This window comes from Lipotes vexillifer, unplaced genomic scaffold, assembly GCF_000442215.2.
Source record: "Lipotes vexillifer unplaced genomic scaffold, Lipotes_vexillifer_v1.1 scaffold834, whole genome shotgun sequence".
In the NCBI taxonomy this organism is placed as follows: Eukaryota; Metazoa; Chordata; class Mammalia; order Artiodactyla; family Lipotidae; genus Lipotes; species Lipotes vexillifer.
The window spans coordinates 251,998-278,654 of NW_006792311.1; the positions used below are offsets into that span (position 1 = coordinate 251,998).

Genomic DNA, 26,657 nt, shown 5'->3' on the forward strand with positions numbered 1-26,657 from the left:
TATATATATATATATATATATATATATATATATATATATACTTACTTAAAACCTTTATGATGAAGTTCTGGAGAAAGGGAGGTAGGAAGAAATATTTCAAAATAAGTGATGGCCTTTTGCATCGTTACATCAAAAGGGCACATTAATGGCCGCCATTCTTCTAGCATCTCAGCTGTGGCATCTGCTGGAAAATACCTAATAAAGAAGGTTTTCATGTGTCTGATCATTGGCTAAATGCTCTACATCATTATATGACTGACAAAAAAGGAGGAGAAAGTGAAGATACTCATGAGATAATATCACACACTATCAATGTGTGTGATATTACCTACAAGAAACACACATTTTTACAACTCTAAAATAAATAGCCTACCACACTTAGATAAGATAAATTTTCTTGTCTGTGGACTTGGGAAAATGTTATTGAGTTGGCCAAAGAGTTCGTTTGGGTTTTTCTGTAAGACGGCTGAACAAACTTTCTGGCCAACCCAACATAAAGTTGATAAACCTCAGATAAAATACAAAGTCATTCAAATCACCTACAAACTTAAACATGATTATTGTATTTTTTCATCCTATGTGCTGTGCAATAGCAATAGAAAAAAAAAATCTTGTCACAGGGAATCCAGTCTATATAGGAAATGTATAATCAGCAAAGTGAGAAAGAGAACATCAGCCCAGGAACCTCTAGGCACCTTAGGAACAAACCATTTACCCTCATTGGACCAGAGGTTCCTAGGTTGATGTTCTCTTTCTCACTTTGCTGATTATACATTTCTTCCTATATACAAGAGAGGACTGGGCTAGATGATCGAGTCCTACAGGCTCTAACATTGTAAAATTCTATGAAATGGGCAGAAGCATCCCTGGGGTAGAGAAGATTTAGAAAAATAAAATCTAAAGTGTGCAGACACACACAAAATGAAGGTAAATGGATAAGGAGGACCCATTATCCATTTGGGTATGGAATGGATACCCAAATGGGTAGGCAACTGAGGTTTAAAATAATGAAAAGCATATGAAAATTTATGATTTGGGTATGGCCCAAAAAGTTAGTAAACCCTTTCAAATACACTTGGAGGTTTGGCCTATACATCATATTATTAATCTTATTATATCTTTATACATCTGTGTTATTAGAATCACACTTCATTCCTTTATGTGAAAAATACAATTACATTTTCTAGTTATTCTTCTGTTGAGTTCATCGAGCATTTATGTACCAGATCATTGTGCAACAGGTTAGAATTTTAAAAGGCAGAATATATTCATATATTCTACCTTCAAAGATCTCATACATTGATTCCCCTTCCTTAATTTTTCAGAATCAACTGTTAGCCTAGTAATCCAAAACAGAAGCTTGGGCATTCTATGAATTATCTAAGAACCTAAAAACCAGTAAGTACCTCTGTGATGATCAAGTTTCACAAAATGTCACTGCTCCTTGGTGGCTTATTGAATGACTCAGGTTAGATCTTAAGTCTCTTAAAAGGAGACATTTTATATCTTGAAAATACATTTGCCCGAGACTGAGTAGTATAGGAGGTCAGCAACAAATATCTGATCTATAAAATAACTTTAACTCATATTACAAGCATATGATAAATATACGAATTTCCATTCAAAAGAATTCACTGCATTCATAGCAGAAGTATGTCTTAGAACAGCCTGATAAACAAGAATGAAAAAATAGTTCAAGTCCACACAACTGGACTTTAATTAAACTAAATTCTATCCATATTCATCTTTAAACATAAGAATATGGGATGTTCAAAGTCAAATATTCTACTGAAACAGAACACAGTAGAAAAAAACTTATGCGCCATCTTATTATTCATTTTAATATAAGACCTACAAGGCTCATTTTGGAAAATATTTTTGATCTGAGTAACAATACCCTAGGAAAATCTTTCACATGAAGCCAGTTATACGTACATTATTGCATTCTTACTTTATAATGGGTGACTGACACCCACACCACTTAAAAATTTCTAAATTTATAAATGAAATCTGAAAAGTTCAGTTGAAGAGCTGGAGATGATATGTTGTGTCCAGTGACTAACATCACAATATCAGAGACTAGTTATACCTCTAAATTCCTCTTCAAAGCATACTAAAGATGGGGAAAAGCCCACAGAAACAATAAGAGGCTTTATAAATTGAGAAGCTACTTACGGTCGGCAGCTTTTCACGAGTGTTTTGAGAACATTTTCTACAGAACTGGGGGGGGAAAAGCCATTTGATATATTAGGTTGGTGTATTTTAAGAACACAACTTTAATAAATATCTCTAAGATACACTCATACATTTAGATATTATCTGTGTATATGGAATAACTAATCATTCTCTTTCATAGAGACAAAACTCTAACAATTGACTACCTAAACTCTGTAATCTACTCTTCCTTTTGCCTTCATTTTGCTCATTCTATGCAGTGAAAAAAAGGGAAGAAAACTAGAAAAAGGGCAAATCATCTTCGATCTTTACAAAGTGGGCAGCAATGACCATATACCTATCAATACATCAAGAAGTATGTTCAGTGGCTTCAAATACTAATTTTAAATTTTTATTAAAGTGCTTTTACAACAAAAAGAAACAGCAAGGTCTGGTGTGCTTCTGTCAGGAACTACCAGAAACCAGTTTTCTGTAACCTACTGATGAGAGTTTTATAACCCTCCAAGGCACTTTATTGCCAGCAACGATCATCAAAATAATAAGCAACTGCCATCTTTCTGACCAGCTACTTAAAAAGTTAGCTGAGGAACATTAAAAGCTGTAACTTATTTTCCAACTTGTAGGTGGTTCAAGTGAATTTAGGAAAACATAAATATTTGTATATGAACTTATAATAAACACTTCTACTTTAGTGAAGAGGCTAGTGTGTACTAGTTTAAACACACATCACCACAATGGATATTTAAAATTCTAAGTAGACCACAGTCAAAAGAGGTCAAATGCAAATTAACAAAACAAAGGATAATTTTGAACTGGAATTTTAAAATAAATGTGTGACTACTTACAATATGATGTATAAAAGTAAAAAAACAAGTCCCCAAATCTCAAGAGAAAAAATTATGGGGGAAAGGGGTAACTTTCAGGCAGTGCTTCCACCTGACACTTTCTCATTAAGCTGCTTGAAATTCTTAAGTCCAGAAGTCTATCCAACTTCTCTGAAAGCTTAAGAACTAATTTGCAAAGAAATTCCAAGGAATAACACAAACCAAACTCAACACAAGTAATCAATGTACTATATAACCAAGAGAGAAAACTATAATTTCATTACTTGAAGCAGTAAGAATCCTCTTTTTTTTGTTTTTTTTTTTTTGCGTTACGCGGGCCTCTCACTGCTGTGGCCTCTCCCGTTGCGGAGCACAGTAGGGAAGCTCCAGTAAGAATCCTCTTTAATTTCAAAAGTACTCAGAAAAAAATTAACTGAAGAGGAAACCGGGCTACAACTCATGAGATAATTCTAAAATAAAAAAGATGACCATATGGCCAGAGAGCCATCATGGAGCATTTTCTCTGATCATCAAAGAGAGATGTTACCTTCTCTCACAAAAAAAACTCATCAATTCAGAAACAGAGTTTAATTGAGGGAACATCTAAGTTTGCCTAGTTAAAAAAAAAAGGAGTGGGAGGGGAGCAAACTTCTCTCCAACTACATTTACAACTTCCTGAAGACCACGACTATGATTTTTACTTCTGGGCATTTCCAAAGTGCTTACAACAAGGCTGTGTTCATTTACATATATACATATATTATAAATATATTTATTTATTTACAACGCTCTATAAACATTTCCTATCAGGACAACAAAGAACATCGATCTCTGGATCTTCTTTTAGTTTGGACCAAAGAACCAACTTAGAAACAAATTTTAGAATTCATAGGTAAGATCTGAAGATTCATCTAGTTCCAAACGAAATGAGAGATCAACTTAAACGCAGATTTTAAAAAAGATAATTCTAAAATGGTAAACTTATGGTCCAATGAAATAAGCAGAAGATGTATAATTCTATCAGTTCCTAATGTTTGTGTTCATGTTAACTTTACATTTACTTTTAACTGTTTCTGTGGCAGCTTGTTTGAGAGTACAACACAGAAAACCTGCTATTTTCACTGGTAATTTTTCTATTCTACCAACAAACTTCCTATAATGTCAAAAATGATTCTAGAAAGCAAGTCATAAAAGGCTGCATAGTTACATGTTTTCTCCAGTTCCCTTCACTCTTCAGAATAGAAGGTTAATTGTAAGACTTGATAGCTGTCACTTCACTCATTAGAGGAATAGGGTGTGTGGGAATGTGATTTAGTTCATCTAAATAAAGTCTGTTTCAACCCCTCCTTAATAAGGCCTGTGCCATTGGATTTATACTCTTTATCCAGAAAAGGGTACAATCTCTCTAACCTGTGATATCTGTATAGTGACCTTTTGTGATTCTTGTAATCTCTCAAGATGAAGGGAAAAATGTTTCTGTTTAAAAATAAAATAAAAGGTTATGGCTACATGTTACCAGATTATATTTCACTAATTTTTAGAGGGAGTGAATAATCACTAAAAACTTTTCCAATTGTCAGAAATTTCTAATACTAAAGTGACAACAATTCAAAACACTTTTTTTTTTTTTTAATCAAAAGGGATCTACAGAGGGACTAAGTTTTGGGTGGGTTTTCTCGTACCCTATTTCCTCTTAGTAAACGCATGTTAGCTTGAAAAGAAAGCCACAGTATATCATGTAATGAATGGTTCACAGCCTGGGCTTAGAGTCAGACAGATCTGAATTTGAATACCTGTCCTGCTACTTACTAGTAGCGTAGTATTATAGCCTCTTATCTATATAAGAGCTGTTACAAAAATTAAATAAGATAATGTAAAGAATGCAGTTATCTGGCCCAGAATTAAGCACAATGTTAACTACAATTATTATTGCATATCTGGCCAAAATAAATTATATTTTCAATCTCCTTAAGAATGAAAATTTGTACTCATTTTGCTTTTACATTTATTCTACTGCCTCTGAGAAGCTATTAATTTACATTTAGGAAATTGCATCAAAATAGGAAAGTCCTTCCCCAACTGCCACCTTATTTATCAGGGCAGAAAGTGAGTTCTTGTCCCAGTTCTTGAGCTCTTGTCCCAGTTTCAACAAATGACTCTGTGTGAATTTTCCTCTCTGGGATGCAATTTCCTTATGATGACGTTCTTTATGATTGCTTATGTTAATAAAAGTATGCCAAATAAATACTTAAGTACTTAAGTATGCCTTAAGTTAATAAATGCCAAATATGTAGCAGAGAAGCCTGAGGAAAGCCAAAAGCCTTAGCCTCCAGTTACTGAGACAGTGGACTTATATAAACCTGGAAGTTTATGATTCCTACCTCCTTAGCCTTACCTAACTGTTAGGACAATATTCACTTCTAAACCAGAGAAATGTACAGCAAATGACAAATTCAAGATGAGAGTGGTGTGGACTGCCCACGGCCAGAACTACGTTCAGCTTCACTTCACAATTCTTGAACTAAAATTTAACTTCAGAGTAATCATATTTGCTTTTTTATAAATGAACTGGGAAACTATAACCCTGGTATATTCTACATACCTCTGCCTCAACCTCCTTGTAACTTAATATATCAGTTTTTTCCTGCTTTTCCTAAATCCAAACAAATCCACCATCAGTTAGTCAAACACTATCCACCTCATATCTAATCTTACAAAATCTAATACTGCTTAGTTAAATCAGCAGTCATTTTTCACAGCCACTTCACACAAAATTAGGTTCAAGGTAATTTTACCTGAGGACAGTCTAAATAAATTATAACATCTTCATCACTGATGTAGCATTAACATGGGTTTTTCAATACAATTACTTCAAGAAAAAAGTATGCCTCTATGGCAAGTAAATGTTAAGAAATTGTAATGATTCTGACCACTCATGTAAAAAGAGTGTGTATAATTGCTACAAGTGATGACAAGCCTGATCAATGTGAACTGAGTATTTTTTAAATTGCTTTAAAAAGAGCAGTTTCTAGAGAAAGATCATTGTAGCACAACTTTTGAAAGAAGCACTATCAAAGTCATTAATAAAAATTAATAAAATCAACCAATTATTCTCCAATTTCCAAATAAAAATAGAATTTTTAAAAAAGCAAATACCTCAAATACCATGTTAAAAAAATCACTGCAAATACCATGTTAATAATCATTGTTTATTAACAAAATAACTAAACTATTTTAAATTTCAACAGGTTCTCAGACAAATTACTTTCATATTTCCTTATCATGTTAAATTCTGTAGCTAAAGATCATTCTTGAGTTGCTGGTAGTAACTTAAGCTTAGAAATGTGGCTACACATATCAAGAAACCCCAATAGAGGTTAAGAACATGTCATTTTCATGTGTTGATGGGGGAACAAAGGATTTAACTGTATCTTAAGGATAAAAGCACCAATTCAAATGGTGCTTTTAGATTTAACAGAGAAAGAAGAAATCAAGAACAAGTACCAGAAAAGGGAAATATCAAATTTCTCCAGAGGCAGATTAATATGAAAAATGAAATAGTTTAATACTGTATGATCCACCTTAGAATACATATAAAAGAAAAATAGATATTTAAATATTTTTAAAAACGTAAATGAGTTATCTAGGCCCAAGCTACTCATGATGCAAATATGTAAACCTTTAAAACACCAAACAACCCACAAAAACTGAACTGATAGTGATAAGACTAAATAAATCTATATATATACACATAGCAATTCAAACATGAATTATCTATGTTCATTTGTAAAAACCGATCTATGCATAATGCCCCCATATTTTGTTAGTAGCAATACCTTTCTTTACCATGCTGCCTACATTTGTAACCTGTAATATGTTATTCCAATTAAGTGTGTGGGACACTGTTTTATGACATAAAATCATGCCCAAAAGATTCAGATGCTTCTTTTACAAAGTAAACAATAAGCAGCTCTTAAGTTGCTAGTATCGAGGTCACAACTACCTAGGTTTTTTCCAATTTTAATTTTTCTTTTGAATAAAAAAACACTACAAATTGTTTCTCCAGTAGAAAGTAAAAACAGATGAAAGTAAAAAGGGTCTTTTGCCACTGAGGCAAAAAGACAGAAGGGAGGAGGGAAGGAGGAGAGGAAGCAAAAAAGAAGGAGGAGGAGAGGACAGAGAAGAAAACAGGGGAAAGGAGAAGAAGGTTTAATGATCCTTGCTTCAAACAATGGAACCAGTTTTTAAAATCATGTTGAAATGCATGGCATTCTAAGCACTGGTTTCAATGAAGACAAACACATGAGGCACATGAGTTTAAGACTTGAAAGACAAACAGTTAACAAATGAAGCAAGCTTTCACTTTTGATTATAAAAATGGTATTCTAAAAATAGTTATGAATACATGCAGTCAGCTGACAAAACTGTTTCAAAATGTATCAGAATACATTTAAGATGAAAATACTCAAAACAGAATACTAACTCCCAAAGCATGCCATATTAAAGGGCTCCTTAAGGAATTTTCTGAAATAAAATGTTTGTAAAAAGTCACACTTCTATCCCTGGGCTATAAACACTTGCTATACTAGTGTACTAAATAGTATCTTAAGTAGGAAAGTAAATTTTAAAATGTTTTAAATGATCCCATCTTAGAAATTCACTGGACAGAGACTAGCTGTGAGGAACAAAAAGTGAAAGTACTGTTGTATGGCTCTCCAACTAGTGTCTCTAACACATCAGATTCCTCCAATACTAAAATCAAGGCAAGTGTGATGAATAAAGTCCAAGAACCAAAGAATCTGAAAATCTTTCAAAGTTAATTGTTGTAACTATATACAGTGTGACCTGAATGGAAATATGGTACAGGTACTCCTTTCAAAAGGAGAGGTATGGCTTCCGTGGTGGCGCAGTGGTTGAGAGTCCGCCTGCCGATGCAGGGGACACGGGTTCGTGCCCCAGTCTGGGAAGATCCCACGTGCCGCGGAGCGGCTGGGCCCGTGAGCCATGGCCGCTGGGCCTGCACGTCTGAAGCCTGTGCTCCACAGTGGGAGAGGCCACAACAGTGAGAGGCCCGCATACCGCAAAAAAAAAAAAAGGAGAGGTAAAATATGATAATAACAGTAAAAAGATTAAAGCAAATTAGAGAAAATAAATAAAGAATTAATTACAATTCTGAAAAACTTTTTTTTTCTACCTTTTTTTTTAACAGAAGAGACATTAAGTTTCAAATTTTGTCCTACAGTGCTGCATCTCACTAAGAAAGTGCCCCCTCAAAAGTAGTTCCAGATGCCCAGTATTCTTTCTGATCACTTCAAACTGGAACAACACATCATCATTTTTAAAAACAGGATGCATCAACAGAGCTGCACTTCACAATGTGTGCTCCTTTTAGTGGACGCACACAGCCCTGTGTGTAACTGCTCCAAGCCACTAGGCCAATAGCGTTCATCTTCTTGGAGCATCAACTTTAGTCAAGAGATACATAAGTAAGAAATTTTTACTTATGAAAGCATTACTTAATATGCCTAATAAAGATATGAATGTTTAAGATAAAATGTAAAAATTCCAAGAAATTTCTCACACCACACCTATTAAGAAACATCTTTGGTGAAAGGGAAGGAGGTATTAAATGGACAATCTGAGAAGCACTGGAACAGGAAAAAGAATACTGGTTTGGAAACTAAAAGACCTGGATCTTACAGAATTAAAAACAGAAAAAAAGAAAGCAAAAAGTGCTGGACCAGTGGTAAGAAAACAGGAGGGACTGATTAATGAGGCAGCAAACTTTAACTTGCATGGATGCAGGCTAAGAGGACAGCAAATCCATAAGCCTCTAACCACATGCAGGGCGCATTCTGGAAATGTAAGGGACATTTTTAACTATCACAATTGGGGGGAGGACTCATTGGACCTTTAGTGATTAAAAGCCAGGTATATTAGATATCCTGCAATTCATGGAATAGCCAGACTCAACAAAAAATTATTACTGCCAAGACTTTCAAATGTCCCAATGCACGGTTATACAGGTTAAAAATTCTTGAACCTAAAAGTTAACTGCTTTAAACATTAACTATTTTTCACAGTTTTAATAGACATCGAATCTCTAGGAATACAACTAACATGTAAACTGAAGGAAGGCTGTACTTTGGCTGAAAATTTTACCTACGGTTATTCATGATTCCTGAAAGAAAAAAAAAAATTACAGCATAACGGTAATTCCAGTTGCCCCACTTGATTTGCCAAAACCAAATCCCTGTGCATGTGTAGTTTTCATACAAATATGTAACTAAGATTGAAGATTGCTTTAACAGTCTTAGAACCAAGTGTCACTACATTTGCAATTATCAGATACACAAAGAATGAGGATGTCAGAGAATTTCATTAATAATTTTGTTAAAATGCTTCATGTTTTTCTGGAATGTCATCCTTATTTTGGTAGGACACAAAAGACAATTTATGTTATGAAAATTCCACACTGACATTGTTTATTTTGGCAAAAGTCTGCTGCACAAATTCTCTATGGCTTCATATATTAATGTTTCTTTTCCTAATTCATCCTTTGCCTATTTCTTTCACATGTGATAATGTTTAAAAATAATGTTTTGTAATACTAAGTAACTACACCATCCCACAAAATTACATAAAGAATTATTGTGACACTATGTTATAAATAAGGCCAGCTCACCTGCAACAGTATCTTACTTCTTTTTTTTCCTAGTCAGTAGTCTGAAATTAAAGTTATTTCTCTCTCTCTCTCATCATATTTAAGTAAGTGTGGCCTGTTATTCTGTATCCTAGCACTAGTTTTTATTTCAATGTCCATTAACAATGCTGCTCTTACATTTTCTTGTACTTCTGATACAGAATGTGTTTTGACCTTTTTATTTTTAAATCCAAACTTACTCATTGTAAGTAGGTGCAAAATCTGAATACCATAGTGTTTTTTTTAAATTATTTATTTATTTATTTTTGGCTGCGTCAGGTCTTGTGGCACACGGGATCTTTCATTGTGGCACACGGGCTTCTCTCTAGTTGTGGCACGTGGGTTCAGTGGTTATGGCGTGCGGGCTTAGTTGCCCCATGGCACGTGGGATCTTAGCTCTCCGACCAGGAATCAAACCCACGTCCCCTGCACTGAAAGGTGGATTCTTAACCTCTGGACCACCAGAGAAGTCCCCTATACTGCCTTTTTTAGTATAATAGTACATGCGTGTTTGAAATATATATTGCTTTATAATAAACTACTTTCCCATTATTTCTTTTACAGTTAAAACATTATTTATATTTATTTTTGAGTGTAGAAAGGTCATGTTATTTATGAATTTCATTTTGGAATAGTTATCTATAGAATACAAAAGTCTATTAGAGTTAAGAGTCACGCTGTAAACCAAGTAAAGATTTCATCAAAGACTTGATGTCTCTTCAAAAGACCAAGAACAGCCATGGTAAAACTTTTAAGGAAGGTTTCCATAACAGCAAGGATGATGTGAAGCTTCAGGAAATGACATGGTAATTAGTATCAAGATGCAGGGAAGGAACTATAAACAATGATTGACACTAACAGTAATAAGCGTTAACAAAATTTCCTGGAAAACAATGGCATCGCTGAAGAGGAAAGCCATAGATATTTATTAATAACGACATAGTACTTAAAAAAAAAAGTGGCTGCCTTTGCAAAGTTACACCTGTCAGGGCAGGAAGTGTGACACTTGGTTATAAAGAAGTAAAAGAAATGCTGAAGAAGGAGAAATTACTGAAGGAATAGCTTTCCCTCCCCCATGATTTACCAAAGACTTTCAAAGGCAGTCAAAAAATAAGCCAGGAAAATTTTAGAAAGATAACTGATTTTGAACTCCATTTAAAGGTCCCTGAAATCTATGAAATGGTGATTCTAGTCAAAAGTTCAATGGGCTCAGGACTTCCCTGGTGGCCCAGTGGTTGAGAATCTGTCTGCCCATGCAGGGGACACGGGTTCAATCCCTGGTCCAGGAAGATCCCACATGCCGCGGAGCAACTAAGCCTGTGAACCACAACTACTGAGCTTGCGCTCTAGAGCCCACGAGCCACAACTACTGAGCCTGCATGCTGCAACTACTGAAGCCTGCGCACCTAGAGCCTGTGCTCCACAACAAGAGAAGCCACCGCAGTGAGAAGCCCACACACCTCAACAAAGAGTAGCCCCTGCTCACCGCAACTAGAGAAAGCCCACGGGCAGCAACAAAGACCCAACGCAGCCAAAAAAAATAATAATAAAATAAAATAAAACAGCTTAAAAAAAAAAAGTTCAATAGGCTCAGATTTTGAGGTCTAGTCAATCCAGTCTGTTCCATGCTCCCTCCAGCAGAAATAAAACTCAAAAATAATCTTTCATATCAAATTTGGGGTTTTCATAATAAATATTAGTAAAAACACATTTGAACATTGTACCATTTAGTTTCATGATGAATTCTGCCACTTTTATGGTTGAAATGGGTTTCCTTGTTTTAACACATGAAATCTTCAGGAAATAAATACCTTCTGACCATGTGACTGACTGAAATACCTTCTGAGAGTATTTGTGACTACTGTCCAAAAAACAATTAGGGCCTAAGTTCACAATTACCTATAGTTTGGTTTTTTTTTACTCTTTCCATTTACATCATTTCACTCTTTACCTATGACCTAAAAGTCTTTAAAGTCTGCCATCTGCAGTCATTTTCAAAAAAATTCACTTACGACTGCTGACTTAAGTGAGGCCTGAGGATTAATCATGGATTAAATGAACTGAACTGGGTGGACATGTAAACATGTCTAGGATTGAGAGGAAAAACCACAGAAATAAATGTTCAAAGACTTCATTTATAAAAGAGAAAAAGGAAAATAATATAGGCATATAAAATGGTGTTCTTCAGAAAATGAGTGCATATGTATATGAGAAACAACTCTAGATAATAAGAGGAAACAGCTATTAAAAGTTTAAAAAAAGATTTCCTAAAAATAAACCTCAATCACAAATTTAAGAGTATTTTAAGCCAAACACGCTAAGATTGAGAAAATTAAGAGCTAGATCACTACTGGACAAACCCTTGTTAACAGGGAAAAATAACACTTTGCAGTCAAGCCTGAAATCACTATTAATCAAAAAGGACAGATGATTATATTGTACTCTGTAAAGGTTCAGAATAAAATACAAAATGTACCAAAATTAGAGATCTGGAAGAGTCAGGATGTGTGTACAAGAAGCCATAAACAGCCAGAGATTTATAATCTTATTATGTCTAAACATTACTAGAAAATAACATAAACCAAAGACGGTGCATTTGAATAGTCTGTACTATAACACAGTCAATCACTGAAACTGATGCTTCTTTAACTGGGAGTGTGTGTGCTCTGGGATGTGGGTGCCCCCTGGAATAGGCAAAGCTCCTCCTCTTGAAGCATTCATTTTACTTGAAGAATTAAAATATATGTGGATATTCTATGAAGAACGCCAAATGTGCATGACAAAATATTAGATTTCAAACAAAAATCTCTTGTTTTCTTTGGCCAGTATGGTGATGTTAGCTGTTAGAGATATGGTGGTGGGAAATTCTTAAGTGCAGCTTCAGATATAGCTTAAAGAGGGCAATAAATTGTTTTAGGAGTCAAGATACATAAAAATGAGCACATTAAACTGTGTACTTGCTTGCTTATCTCAAGTAACCCAACATTTCTCAATTATGATCAAACCCCTAAGAGTCCCCAAAGTGCTCCCCAAAAGTACTTTAAATGGAAATACTTACTTAGGAAACCAATTTAATCCCAGGTGCTCTGTCTTGGAATATAATATTCTTTCCACCATGTCATAAAGTGGTCTCCAAGGTAACTCCAAGTCATCTCTTGAAAGAAGCTCCTTTTTCCTAATTAGAGAAAGAGTAAATACATGTGTGTATGCTTGCTCAGGGTGTGTATACTACACATACTACACAGGGAGAACAGTTGTTAAATGTTGCTTTCATTACAGTGGGTTTAGCTTTTCCCCATCCTCAGCCACTCATTGGCAAAACATGGTAGGAGGAAGAACAATGCACCAGGACTTTTGCTGCTGTCCAAACCTCAAGGGGCACCACTTAAAAAGAGGCATTAATATTTGTGCCACCATTATTGTAGATGAGTTTCATACTTTCCCACACTATCTATGGAGTACTTAATGTTTCCCGAATTGTGCTGGGTGCCTGGGATAAGCAAAAGAATAAATGATCACTGTCTTCTCAAGGATCTTACAGTCTACATAAGGGAAGGTAATCAGTATAAATGAAACAATCAGACAACATATAGTTCAATATATGCTAGAGAAGAGAAGGCTTCATGGAGGAAAAGGAATCTTAATTAAAAGGTTAATTAACACACGGGGTTTAAACTTTCTGCAATCTTTTTCCAAAATGGTAATTTGGGACTTGGTCTTCTTACCAAAGAACACTTAGCTCTCCTCATTCCCTAAAACCTTGAAGAAAAAAAAAAAAAAATCTTAGCAGAAATCACAGGAAATTGACTTACTTTAACAAGTTGATTAAGAGACGTGCAAATCCCTGCATCATGCTGATTTCCAGTTTTGGAATTGATACCAGCTCATATAATAATTTGATAAAAAGAACATGATCTTCTTTGCTAAATTTTCTCCCATAAAGTCGAATATATCTGCAAGAGAAAAATTGATACAGCCTTTAAAAGCAGATATCGTGATACATTCATGTTCATTGCAGCATTATGCACATAGCCAAAGTGTGGAAGTAACATAAATGTCCACCAACAGACAAATGGATAAAGAAAATGTTATATATATATATATATATATATATACACACACACACACACACACACATACACACACACACACACACACACACACATATACACAATGGAATATTATTCAGCCTTTAAGAAGAAAGCTGTCATATGCTAAAACACAGATGGACCTTGAGGACATTATGCTAAGTGAAATAAGACAATCAAAAAAGGTGAAATCCTGCATGATTCCACTTATATGCAGTATCTAAAGTAATCAAACTCATAGAAACAGAAAGTACAATGGTGGTTGCCAGGGGCTGGGAAGGCGGACAGGGAGCTATTGTACAATGGGTATAGGGTTTCAGTCATACAAGATGAAAAATTCTAGAGCTCTGCTGTACAACAATGTACACACAGTTAACAATACCATACTGTACACTTAAAAATTGTTAAGAGGGTAAATTTAAGAGTTTGCCACAGTAAAAAAAAATATGTATTCTTACACTTTAATTTCAAAAGTCTTTGATGTCAAACATTTTATCACACTGCACACTCATCACTGTGCAGGAAAGACTTACTCTGTATTTTAATTAAGAGATTACCAAATAAGTATTTTATTGACAAAAAACTTATAATTCAGTTATAATAACTGAATTCACATCAACATTTAATGACCAATTATAACACTGCTGTTTTATTTTTGTATGGTTTTAAATGGCCTTTGGACACAGTAACCTGAAAAGAATCCCTCTGCACCCTTTCCTTTATTAAGCAAGTGCTCATTCAGAATAACAATCTACCTAATGACTTGCTGAAACTACTTAAAAACATCATATCACAACATTATAAAACAGAACAAAAGAGTACAGACATAGAAATTTACTGTTTTAACCACAAGAATCTTTGATGAACGCTTACTGAGAATCCTGAAACAATACAGCGTTACCTAACTTGTACTATTTGTTTCTAGGCATTAACTCATAACTATAATAAAATTATGATGCTACCAAAAAAGCACAGTATTTTATCTCAAAATTATACGTTTTCAATTTTTTAACTTTAGGGAATCAATGTAAACAAAAGCGTCAACTATAAGCAATTTAAGGAAAAGGTGTCCCAAAAAGCAAGAATGACTAAGCATGGCATAGTTAAGGATTCAGAAGTAACTAAAACTTAAGTAACAAAAACTTACTTAGAACAAATTACTGGATACTTAAAATCATAAACTCCTTTGAGGAAGACCATTTTATAGACAAACACATAATTCAACAGAAGACACAGGATTAACATTCCTTATATGATCTTTAGCACTTCCCCAACAGCTAAGATCAAATTAAACTTGCCTTTAACTTCTAAAATTAGAATACCTGTTTTTCTTTTTCCAGAAAATCCTCAATATTCTTGGTCCAATAAGAGCACTCTTTTTTTTATTTTCTCAGGCTGCTGCATATTTATTCAGCTTTTGTCTGTCTGAACATTCAAGGTATAATCCCATGATTTCACCTTAGTACTAGGTGATTGAACAGTATTGGGGTGGGGGGGGCGGTAAGGGGAGACAGCAATGAGACCTGAGATATTGTTTTGCCTCTGTCAGTAATTACCGTGAAAGTTTCTGAACCACCTAGGCCTGGTAAAGGAAATGGGCTAATGAAGACAATACATAGAGACCCTAAGCCCAGGGCTGCCAGAGATACTTCAGGCTGCTGAATAAACATGGTACAGACTCCTGAAGCCTCCCTCAATTTCACTCTAAATTTAGGAGTAAAAGCTAGAATCATATAAATGCTACTTTCAAGTGAAAACAAACCATATCCCCTAAGAAACAGCACATACTTTAAAGATAAAACAGAAGAGTCCAAAGAAACATTTCTTGTTCCCAGTGGCTACCTCAGGCCATGACAGGGCTCCAAGTGCCCCTGCGGTTATGCACTTACTCCCTTGTGGCTAAAAGACTTCTGTGGAAAAACTGAAGAAACACTGCTCTAAGCAACTGAAATAATTTACCTACAAGCCTTTTTACTGTAGTATAAATTGTGTAAACATTAGGGACATAAAATTCATAGAGTCCAAAATTTAATACTATGAAAACAAGAGAACAACCCAGGGATTCTTAGAGGAGCTAGAACTGCTGACAACACTAGAGATTTTAGGGGGATTACTCAGAAACCTATTTGCCCTGTCAACAGCAAATAGTTCTTGCCAAGCAGAAAGTGATTCCTGCCTCAGCATTTCTCAAAACACAGACTAAGGGCTTCCCTGGTGGCGCAGTGGTTGAGAGTTCGCCTGCCGATGCAGGGGACACAGGTTCGTGCCCCGGTCCAGGAAGATCCCACATGCTGCGGAGCGGCTAGGCCCGTGAGCCATGGCCCCTGAGCCTGTGCATCCGGAGCCTGTGCTCCGCAAAGGGAGAGGGCACAACAGTGAGAGGCCAGCGTACCGCAAAAAAGCAAACAAACAAACAAGAAGATTTCTTCTGAAGAGCACAAAAAGTACTAAAAGAAGAAAATTAATAACTGGTCTTCATTAAAATCAGGAACTTCTATTCACAACAAAACACCATTGAAAATAAAAGAGCCCAGTCAGATATCTGAAATACATATCACCATCTGACAAAGTACTCCCCCAAACTACTTAAAGTAAACTCCTTCAAATCAATAATAAACACAACCAAATAAACAGTGGGCAAAAGACTCAGGAAGGCACTTCTCAAAAGACACATGACTGATAAGCATATGAAAAGATATTCAACATCATTGTTCATCACTAAAATCAAATTAAAACCACAATAGGGGACGGAAACCAAGATGGCGGAGTAGAAGGACGTGCTCTCACTCCCTCTTGTGAGAACACCAGAATCACAACTAGCTGCTGGTCAATCATCGACAGGAAGACACTGAAACTCACCAAAACAGATACCCCACTGTCAAAAGACAAAGGAGAAGCCACAATGAGATGGTAGGAGGGGTGCAATCACAGTAAAACCAAATCCCATAACTGGTGGGTGGGTGACTCACAGACTGGCGAACACTTATACCACAGAAGTCCACCGACTGGAGTGAAGGTTCTGAGCCCCACGTCAGGCTTCCCAACCTGGGGGTCCAGCAACGGGAGGAGGAATTCCTAGAGAATCAGACTTTGAAGTCTAGTGGGAATTGACTGCAGGACTTCGACAGGACTGGGGGAAACAGAGACCCCACTCTTGGAGGGCACCCACAAAGTTGTGTGTGCATAAGGACCCAGGGGAAGGAAAAGTGACTCCAGGGGAGACTGAAGCAGACCTACCTGATAGTGTTAGAGGGTCACCTGCAGAGGCAGGCGGTGGCTGTGGCTCACCATGGGGACAAGGACGCTGGTAGCAGAAGTTCTGGGAAGTATTCCTTGGCATGAGCCCTCCTAGAGTCTGTCATTAGCCCCACCAAAGAGCCCAGGAAGACTCCAGTGTTGGGTTCCCTCAGGCCAAACAACCAACAGGGAGGGAACCCAGCCCCACACTTCAGCAGTCAAGCCGATTAAAGTTTTACTGAGCTCTGCCCACCAGAGCAACAGTCAGCTCTACCCACCACCAGTCCCTCCCATCAGGAAACTTACACAAGCCACACAGATAGCCCCATCCACCAGAGGGCAGACAGCAGAAGCAAGAAGAACTACAGTCCTGCAGCCTGTGGAACAGAAACGACATTCACAGAAAGACAGACAAGATGAAAAGACAGAGGGCTATGTACCAGATGAAGGAACAAGATAAAATCCCAGAAAAACAACTAAATGAAGTGGAGATAGGCAACCATCCAGAAAAAGAATTCAGAATAATGATAGTGAAGATGATCCAGGACCTCGGAAAAAGAGTAGAGGCAAAGATGGAGAAGATGCAAGAAACATTTAACAAAGACCTAGAAGAATTAAAGAAAAAACAAACAGAGATGAACAATACAATAACAGAAATGGAAACTACACTAGAAGGAATCAGCAGCAGAATAACTGAGGCAGACGAACGGATAAGTGACCTGGAAGACAGAATGGTGGAATTCACTGCTGTGGAACAGAATAAAGAATAAAGAATGAAAAGAAATGAAGACAACCTAAGAGACCTCTGGGACAACATTAAATGCAACAACATTGGCATTATACGGGTCCCAGAAGGAAAAGAGAGAGCGAAAGGACCAGAGAAAATATTTGAAGAGATTATAGTCAAAAACTTCACTAGCATGGGAAAGGAAACAGCCACCAAAGTCCAGGAAGCACAGAGATTCCCATACAGGATAAACCCAAGGAGAAACACGCCAAGACACATAGTGATCAAATTGGCAAAAATTAAAGACAAAGAAAAATTATTGAAAGCAGCAACTGAAAAATGACAAATAGCATACAAGGGAACTCCCATAAGGTTAACAGCTGATTTCTCAGCAGACACACTATAAGCCAGAAGGGAGTGGCATGATATACTTCAAGTGATCAAAGGGAAGAACCTACAACCAAGATTACTCTACCCAGCAAGGACCTCATTCAGATTCGATGGAGAAATCAAGAGCTTTACAGAGAAGCAAAAGCTAAGAGAATTCAGCGCCACCAAACCACCTCTACAACAAATGCTAAAGGAACTTCTTTAAGTGAGAAACACAAGAGAAGAAAAGGACCTACAAAAACAAACCCAAAACGATTAAGAAAATGGTCATAGGAACATACATATCGATAATTACCTTAAACGTGAATGGATTAAATGCTCCAACCAAAAGACACAGGCTCGCTGAATGGATACAAAAGCAAGACTGATATATATGCTGTCTACAAGACACCCGCTTCAGACCAAGGGACACATACAGACTGAAAGTGAGGGGATGGAAAAAGATATTCCATGCAAATGGAAATCAAAAGAAAACTGGAGTAGCAATACTCATATCAGATAAAATAGACTTTAAAATAAAGAATGTTACAAGAGACAAGGAAGGACACTACATAATGATCAAGATCCAAGAAGATATAACAATTATAAATATATATGCACCCAACATAGGAGCACCTCAATACATAAGACAACTGCTAACAGCTATAAAAGAGGAAATCGACAGTAACACAATAATAGTGGGGGATTTTAACACCTCACTTAGACCAATGGACAGATCATCCAAAATGAAAATAAAGAAAGAAACAGAAGCTTTAAATGACACAATAGACCAGATAGATTTAATTGATATTTATGGGACATTCCATCAAAAAACAGCAGATTACACTTTCTACTCAAGTGTGCACAGAACATTCTCTGGGATAGATCACATCGTGGGTCACAAATCAAGCCTCAGTAAAGTTAAGAAAACTGAAATCATATCAAGCATCTTTTATGACCACAATGCTATGAGATTAGAAATCAATTACAGGGGAAAAAACGTAAAAAGCAACAAACACATGGAGGCTAAACAATACGTTACTAAATAACCAAGAGATCACTAAAGAAATCAAAGAGGAAATCAAAAAATACCTAGAGAAAAATGAAAATGAATACATGACGATCCAAAACCTACGGGATGCAGCAAAAGGAGTTCTAAGAGGGAATTTTATAGCTATATGAGCCTACCTCAAGAAACAAGAAACATCTCAAATAAACAATCTAACCTTACACCAATAGGAAGCAGAGAAAGAAGAACAAAACCCAAAGTAAGCAGAAGGAAAGAAATCATAAAGATCAGAGCAGAAATAAATGTAATAGAAACAAAGAAAACAATAGCAAATATCAATAAAACTAAAAGCTGGTTCCTTGAGAAGACACACAAAACTGATAAACCATTAGCCAGACTCATCAAGAAAAAAGGGAGAGGACTCAAATCCATAAAATTAGAAATGAAAAAGGAGAAGTTACAACAGACACCGCAGAAATACAAAGCATCCTAAGAGACTACTACAAGCAACTCTATGCCAAAAAAATGGACAACCTAGAAGAAATGGACAAACTCTTAGAAAGGTATAACCTTCCAAGACTGAACCAGAAAGTAATAGAAAATATGAACAGACCAATCACAAGTAATGAAATTGAAACTGTGATTAAAAATCTTCCAACAAACAAAAGTCCAGGACCAGATGGCTTCACAGGTGTATTCTATCAAACATTTAGAGAAGAGATAACACCATCCTTCTCAAACTCTTCCAAAACACTGCAGAAGAAGGAACACTCCCAATCTCATTCTCTGAGGCCATCATCACCCTGATACCGAAACCAGACAAAGATCCTACAAAAAAAGAAAATTACAGACCAATATCACTGATGAATATAGATGCAAAAATCCTCAACACAATACTAGCAAACAGAATCCAACAACATATTAAAAGGATCACACACCATGATCAAGTGGGATTTTTCCCAGGGATGCAAGGATTCTTCAATATACGCAAATCAATCAATGGGATACACCATATTAACAAACTGAAGAATAAAAACCATATGATCATCTCAATAGATGGAGAAAAAGCTTTTGACAAAATTCAACACCCAATTATGATAAAAACTCTCCAGAAAGTGGGCATAGAGTAAAACTACCTCAACGTAATAAAGGTAGTATACGACAAACCCACAGCAAACATCATTCTCAATGGTGAAAAACTGAAAGTATTTTCTCTAAGATCAGGAACGGATAAGGATGTCCACTCTCAGCACTATTATTCAACATAGTTTTGGAAGTCCTAGCCATGGCAATCAGAGAAGAAAAAGAAATAAAAGGAATACAAATTGGAAAAGAAGAAGTAAAACTGTCACTGTTTACAGATGACATGATACTATACATAGAGAATCCTAAAGATGCCACCAGGAAACTACTAGAGTTAATCTATGAATGTGGTAAAGTTACAGGATACAAAATTAATGCACAGAAATCTCTTGCATTCCTATAATCTAATGATGAAAAATGTGAAAGAGAAATTCAGGAAACACTCCCATTTACCATTGCAACAAAAATAATAAAATACCTAGGAATAAACCTACCAAGGGAGACAAAAGACCTGTATGCAGAAAACTATAAGACACTGATGAAAGAAATTAAAGATGATACCAACAGATGGAGAGATATTCCATGTTCTTGGATTGGAAGAATCAATATTGTGAAAATGACTATACTACCCAAAGCAATCTACAGATTCAATGCAATCCCTATCAAATTACCAATGGCATTTTTTACAGAACTAGAACAAATCATCTTAAAATTTGTATGGAGACACAAAGAACCCAAATAGCCAAAGCAGTCTTGAGGGGAAAAAAAGGAGCTGGAGGAATCAGACTCCCTGACTTCAGACTATACTACAAAGCTACAGCAATCAAGACAATATGGTCCTGGCACAAAAACAGAAACATAGATCAATGGAACAAGATAGAAAGCCCAGAGATAAACCCACGTACCTATCGTTAACTAATCTATGACAAAGGAGGCAAGGATATACAATGGAGAAGAGACAGCCTCTTCAATAAGTGATGCTGGTTAAACTGGACAGCTACATTTAATAGAATGAAATTAGGACACTCCCTAACACCATACACAAAAATAAACTCAAAATGGATTAGAGGGGCTTCCCTGGTGGCGCAGTGGTTGAGAGTCCGCCTGCCGTTGCAGGGGACACAGGTTCGTACCCCGGTCCAGGAGGATCCCACATGCTGCAGAGCGGCTGGGCCCATGAGCCATGGCCGCTGAGCCTGCGCATCCGGAGCCTGTGCTCCGCAATGAGAGAGGCCACAGCAGTGAGAGGCTCGCGTACCGCAAAAAAAAAAGGAAGAACACTCTTTGACATAAATCACAGCAAGGTCTTTTTTGATACACCTCCTAGAGTAATGGAAATAAAAACAAAAATAAACAAATGGGACCCAATGAAACTTAAAAGCTTTTGCACAGCAAAGGAAACCATAAACAAGATGAAAAGACAACCCCTTAGAATGAGAGAATATATTTGCAAACGAATCAACGGACAAAGGATTAATCTCCAAAATATATAAACAACTCATGCAGCTCGATATTAAAAAAACAACCCAATCCAAAAATGGGCAGAAGACCTAAATAGACATTTCTCCAAAGAAGACATACAGACGTCCAAGAAGCACATCAAAAGCTGCTCAACATCACTAATTATTAGAGAAATGCAAATCAAAACTACCATGAGGTATCACCTCACACCAGTTAGGATGGGCATAGTCAGAAAATGTACAAACAACAAATGCTAGAGAGGGTGTGGAGAAAAGGGAATTCTCTTGCACTGTTGGTGGGAATGTAAATTGATACAGCCAGTATGGAGAACAGTATGGGGGTTCCTTAAAAAACTAAAAATAGGTCGAAGCAGCCTTTACCATTGAGCCAACCCTTGGGAGAGTCTCCCAGACCCACAGCCAACATCAGGTGAATGAAAAATAAACGTATGTGTTTTAAAGATTAAAAAAAAAAAACTAAAAATAGAATTACCATATGATCCAGCAATCCTACTACTGGGCATATACCCAAAGAAAACCATAATTCAAAAAGACACATGCACCCCAATGTTCATTGCAGCACTATTTTCAATAGCCAGGTCATGGAAGCAACCTAAATGCCCATTGACAGACAAATGCATAAAGAAGATGTGGTACATATATATACAATGGAATATTACTCAGCCATAAAAAGGAACGAAATTTGGTCATTTGTTGAGACGTGGATGGATCTAGAGACTATCATACAGAGTGAAGTAAGTCAGAAAGAAAAAACCAAATATCGTATATTAAGGAATGTATGTGGAAACTAGAAAAATGGTACAGATGAACCAGTATGCAGGGCAGTTGAGACACAGATGTACAGAACAAATGTATGGACACCAAGGGGGGAAAGCCATGGCGGGTGGCGGTGGGGGTGTGATGAATTGGGCAATTGGGATTGACATGTATACACTGATGTGTATAAAATTGATGAGTAATAAGAACCTGCTGTATATAAAAAAAAATTAAATTAAATTTAAAAAGAAAAAACAAACCACAATAGGGTACCACTTCATACCACCAGACTGGCTAAAATTAAAAAGCCCAACAATACCCAGTTTTGGTGAGAACATGGAGGAACCAGACCTTACATAGGCTACTGATGTGTGTATAAAGCGGTATAGCCACTCTGGAAAAACTGCTTGACATTACCTAGTAAATGTCTATTAGACATTAGACTGTTTAAAATGCACATTCCTAAGCTCCATCTTAAATCTAGTCCATCGAAAATACTGGGAGTGTTAAATGCAGCAAAGTTGTTTCTTTTAAAAAAAAAAGGAAATTTTAAAAAATATTGAGAATGGAGGCTGAGAGTCTCCATTTTACAAAAACGACTCCAGTTTTTTCTATATATTTATGCTCAAGAATTCTACTTTAGACCATATTTAGAGACAGTCCATTCTCTTTTTCCAATTAATTTGCGCATTACATTTTACGACTAAAAATTTCTATTAAAATACTTGAAAACCTCGGTAACAGTCAGGATTGAACTTCTGAATAGGATATTTTCTTAAACTATCCAGAATATATAGATGACAAGTCATTATGTTCCATCCTCCTGCAGGGGAAAAAAAAACATTAAAAGATAATAAAAAAGCACTTTTCAACTGCTTTCTCCTCACAACCCTACAGTGTATTAATGAAGTGTATTAATCAAATGCTTTAATTTTTTTAAAAAAATTTATTTATTTATTTTTGGCTGCATCAGGTCTTCATTGCTGCGTGCGAGCTTTTCTCTAGTTGTGGTGAGCGGGGGCTACTCTTCGTTGCGGTGCACGGGCTTCTCTTGTTGTGAAGCATGGGCTCTAGGTGTGCGGGCTTCAGTAGTTGTGGCACGTGGGCTCAGTAGTTGTGGCGCACAGGCTTAGTTGCTCCACAGCATGTGGGATCTTCCCGGGGCTTAAACCCGTGTCCCCTGTATTGGCAGGCGGATTCTTAACCACCTCGCCACCAGGGAAGTCCCAAATGCTTTAACTTTTAATTGCAAGTAAAGAAAGACAGTGGCATTCCAGGAACAGCAAATATTTAACGAAATGTACAATGCTGTCAAGGTTCTTTCTACTATATATCCTGAAGACAAGTTTATTACATATCGAAGGAAATTTAAGTAAAGTATAAAATTATACAGCACTACTGAAATGAACTAAGAATTGGATCTTGGCTAGAGGCTAAAAATATTGGTTTTCAATACAAGTTCTGTCATTCATCAGTTATTTTTCTTCAAGGCAGTCACTGGGTTTCTAAGGTTCTATATCCATCAGTAAAGTAAAATTAACATCATTTCAGAGCAACATTAAGACTATTTGTTATTATAAAACATATACAACATTTGCGATGAAATTTAACCTTAAGTGTTTTATTTTGAGTAGTCCTACTTACAAGGCAAAAAAATGAAACTTTAGCTTGAAATTTTAAAAACCACAATTTAAATATTGTCATTGAAAGTACTTAAAAGTATTTATGGATGATTTTTTTCTTCAATGTCACATCTAGCAATATGTCCTAAATAAAATTCAGAATATCAAAATCAAAATACCAAAAAGCTTTTCAAGTGCACATTTGCTATTAATAAAAATTTCCTGAAAAAACCCTAGAAGTCTGATATAAGAGAATGGTTTGTTAAATTGTGGTTTATGCCTTTAGACTACAATGTAGTCATTTAAAATTGTTTTCAAAGAATTTTTATGGATGTGAAATGTAATATATAAAAAATCAGGATACAAAACATTCACAATATGTAACTAAATAAAAATGAAACAATCATGCATTAAAATTAAAAAATAGGGGCTTCCCTGGTAGCACAGTGGTTGAGAGTCTGCCTGCTAATGCAGGGGACACAGGTTCGAGCCCTGGTCCAGGAAGATCCCACATCCCGAGGAGCAAGGAGGCCCGTGAGCCATAACTACTGAGCCTGCGCGTCTGGAGCCTGTGCTCCGCAACAAAAGAGGCCACGATAGTGAGAGGCCCACGCACCACGATGAAGAGTAGCCCCCGCTTGGCACAACTAGAGAAAGCCCTCACACAGAAACGAAAACCCAACACAGCAAAAATAAATTAATTAATTAACTCCTACACCCAACATCTTCTTTAAAAAAAAAAGAAAAAAAAACATAAATTCAACAATACTATAGATATTATTTACCACTTATTTTTTTCACTTAATAGAAAAGTCACGACACTGTTCAATGCCTATAAATATGGATTGGCCATATTCTTTTTAATAGCTATCTAATATTCCATTATAAAAATAATGATTTCCTCAATCTTCTTTTTTTAGGCATTTATGTTATTCCTGTTATTTTTTAAAATTACAAATAATATTTAGTAGGTATCTTTGTATTTACATGTTTACACAAGTGTACAAGCATACTGAACAATGAATTCCTAGCTCAAATTGTTTGACATATTGGTGGGGAATACAAAAAACAGAAAATAAGACTTATGTTGAAATTCATTACAGAAATTAATCTCATCCTGAAGCACTGAGTATAAAATGGAATTGGAATGGTATTTTTGCCTGCCTGAGAGGAAAATACTCTTGATGTCCCAATCAAAAGTGCTATCTTTGTCCTCTCTGCCCCTTACAGCTCGTACCAAACTTCAGTATTTTTCACATTCTATCTCATACTATAGTTATGTATGTAATACATTATTCTATTTCTTTAGCTGACTGAAATCTACATGGTGGCAGGGACCATGCCTCTGTGCCTATTTAACCTTCGGCTCTAACCAGAGATGAAACAAGGTGAACACTGAGAAACATTTTCTCAACTGATTGAATGTATAAGTATACCTTGAGAAATACAGTGATGTAAGTAATTACAAACAGCTCATCAGGGCTAGTTCTATTTAAAAAAAAAAACCAAAAAACCTTCAAACTAACAATAAATATTTGACCAAATTAAACAAATTGACTTTAAAACATTGAGAGTAGGTTTCCAAAACACTGAAAACCAGGTGTATCATCTTTACCAAGTGTAGTACTTCTGATGGAAGGCACTAAACAAGGAGATCTGAGGTCTATACTTCTCTTTACCCCCATCCACCACAGGCTGAACAACACAAGAGTTCCAGCATATTGTATGTCAGTTATATCCTTTATGACTTACTAAAATTGACAGGACAATTTCTAGAGTAATAAAGTCATTCAATATTAACACCTAATGATGCCTCTGTTCTTTTCCCAGTTGCTTCTCTGTTGAGGCATGGATAAGGGGCATTCATTTCTTGAAATGCTTTACTGAGTATCAATTAAGGGCCAGACATGGCAACAGGCAATGGAAACATAAAATAAGTAACAAATGGCCCTAGAGCATGCAGCCTAGAAAGGGAGACAGACAACTGATTATTTCAAAAAGTTAAAGTCTGAGTAGAGACTTTTAACACTTGAGCTCAATTTGCTCCATCTCTGTTCCCACACATTAAATGGCTTTCTCCAAATTCCTCCGTACCTAACCAAATGCTATCTCAAAGCTCAGCTGCCGTTTCTTCTTCACTGGTAGTCTTCCCAGGCAACACAGCCCAAGGAGCTTTCCTCATTCTGGACACATGTTTAAGAGCAACAGCCCTGTGTGCAGCAGGGAAATAGGCTGTTACATGACCTCACTAAGACTCATTTCTTCAATGGTAAAATTGGGATAATAAACGTACCTACAGTTAAATGTTTGTGAAAATCAAATGAAATAATGAATATAAAGCCCTTAGCATAGTGCTGGCACATTCTGAGCCCTCAACAAATGGTAGGTAGTATCTATACCACTCATTTAACAATCTATGAATGCTCTCTTGTAAAATCCCTCTGGTTACTGATATTTTTAAACTGTTGCCACTTTTTGTTTCCATCTCTTGTATCTTTATAACTCAATAAGTAGATGTGGATTATATATCTGTAGTACTGAAAGAAACCTGTAAAATCAGTAGCTTTCAAAGTTTTTTGGCCA

General features: G+C 36.2%; 1 protein-coding gene across 1 annotated transcript in view; it reads right to left on the reverse strand.

Moving 5' to 3' along the window:
* PSME4 (proteasome activator subunit 4) overlaps positions 1-26,657 on the reverse strand; it is a 97,484-nt gene that overhangs the window by 59,431 nt on the left and 11,396 nt on the right. Inside the window, exons 2-5 of the mRNA XM_007465487.1 lie at positions 13,515-13,655; positions 12,761-12,877; positions 2,176-2,220; positions 46-195 (exon numbers count right to left, since the gene is read on the reverse strand). Coding sequence (XP_007465549.1) covers positions 46-195; positions 2,176-2,220; positions 12,761-12,877; positions 13,515-13,655 — 453 coding nt within the window. The remainder of the gene's footprint in view (positions 1-45; positions 196-2,175; positions 2,221-12,760; positions 12,878-13,514; positions 13,656-26,657) is intronic.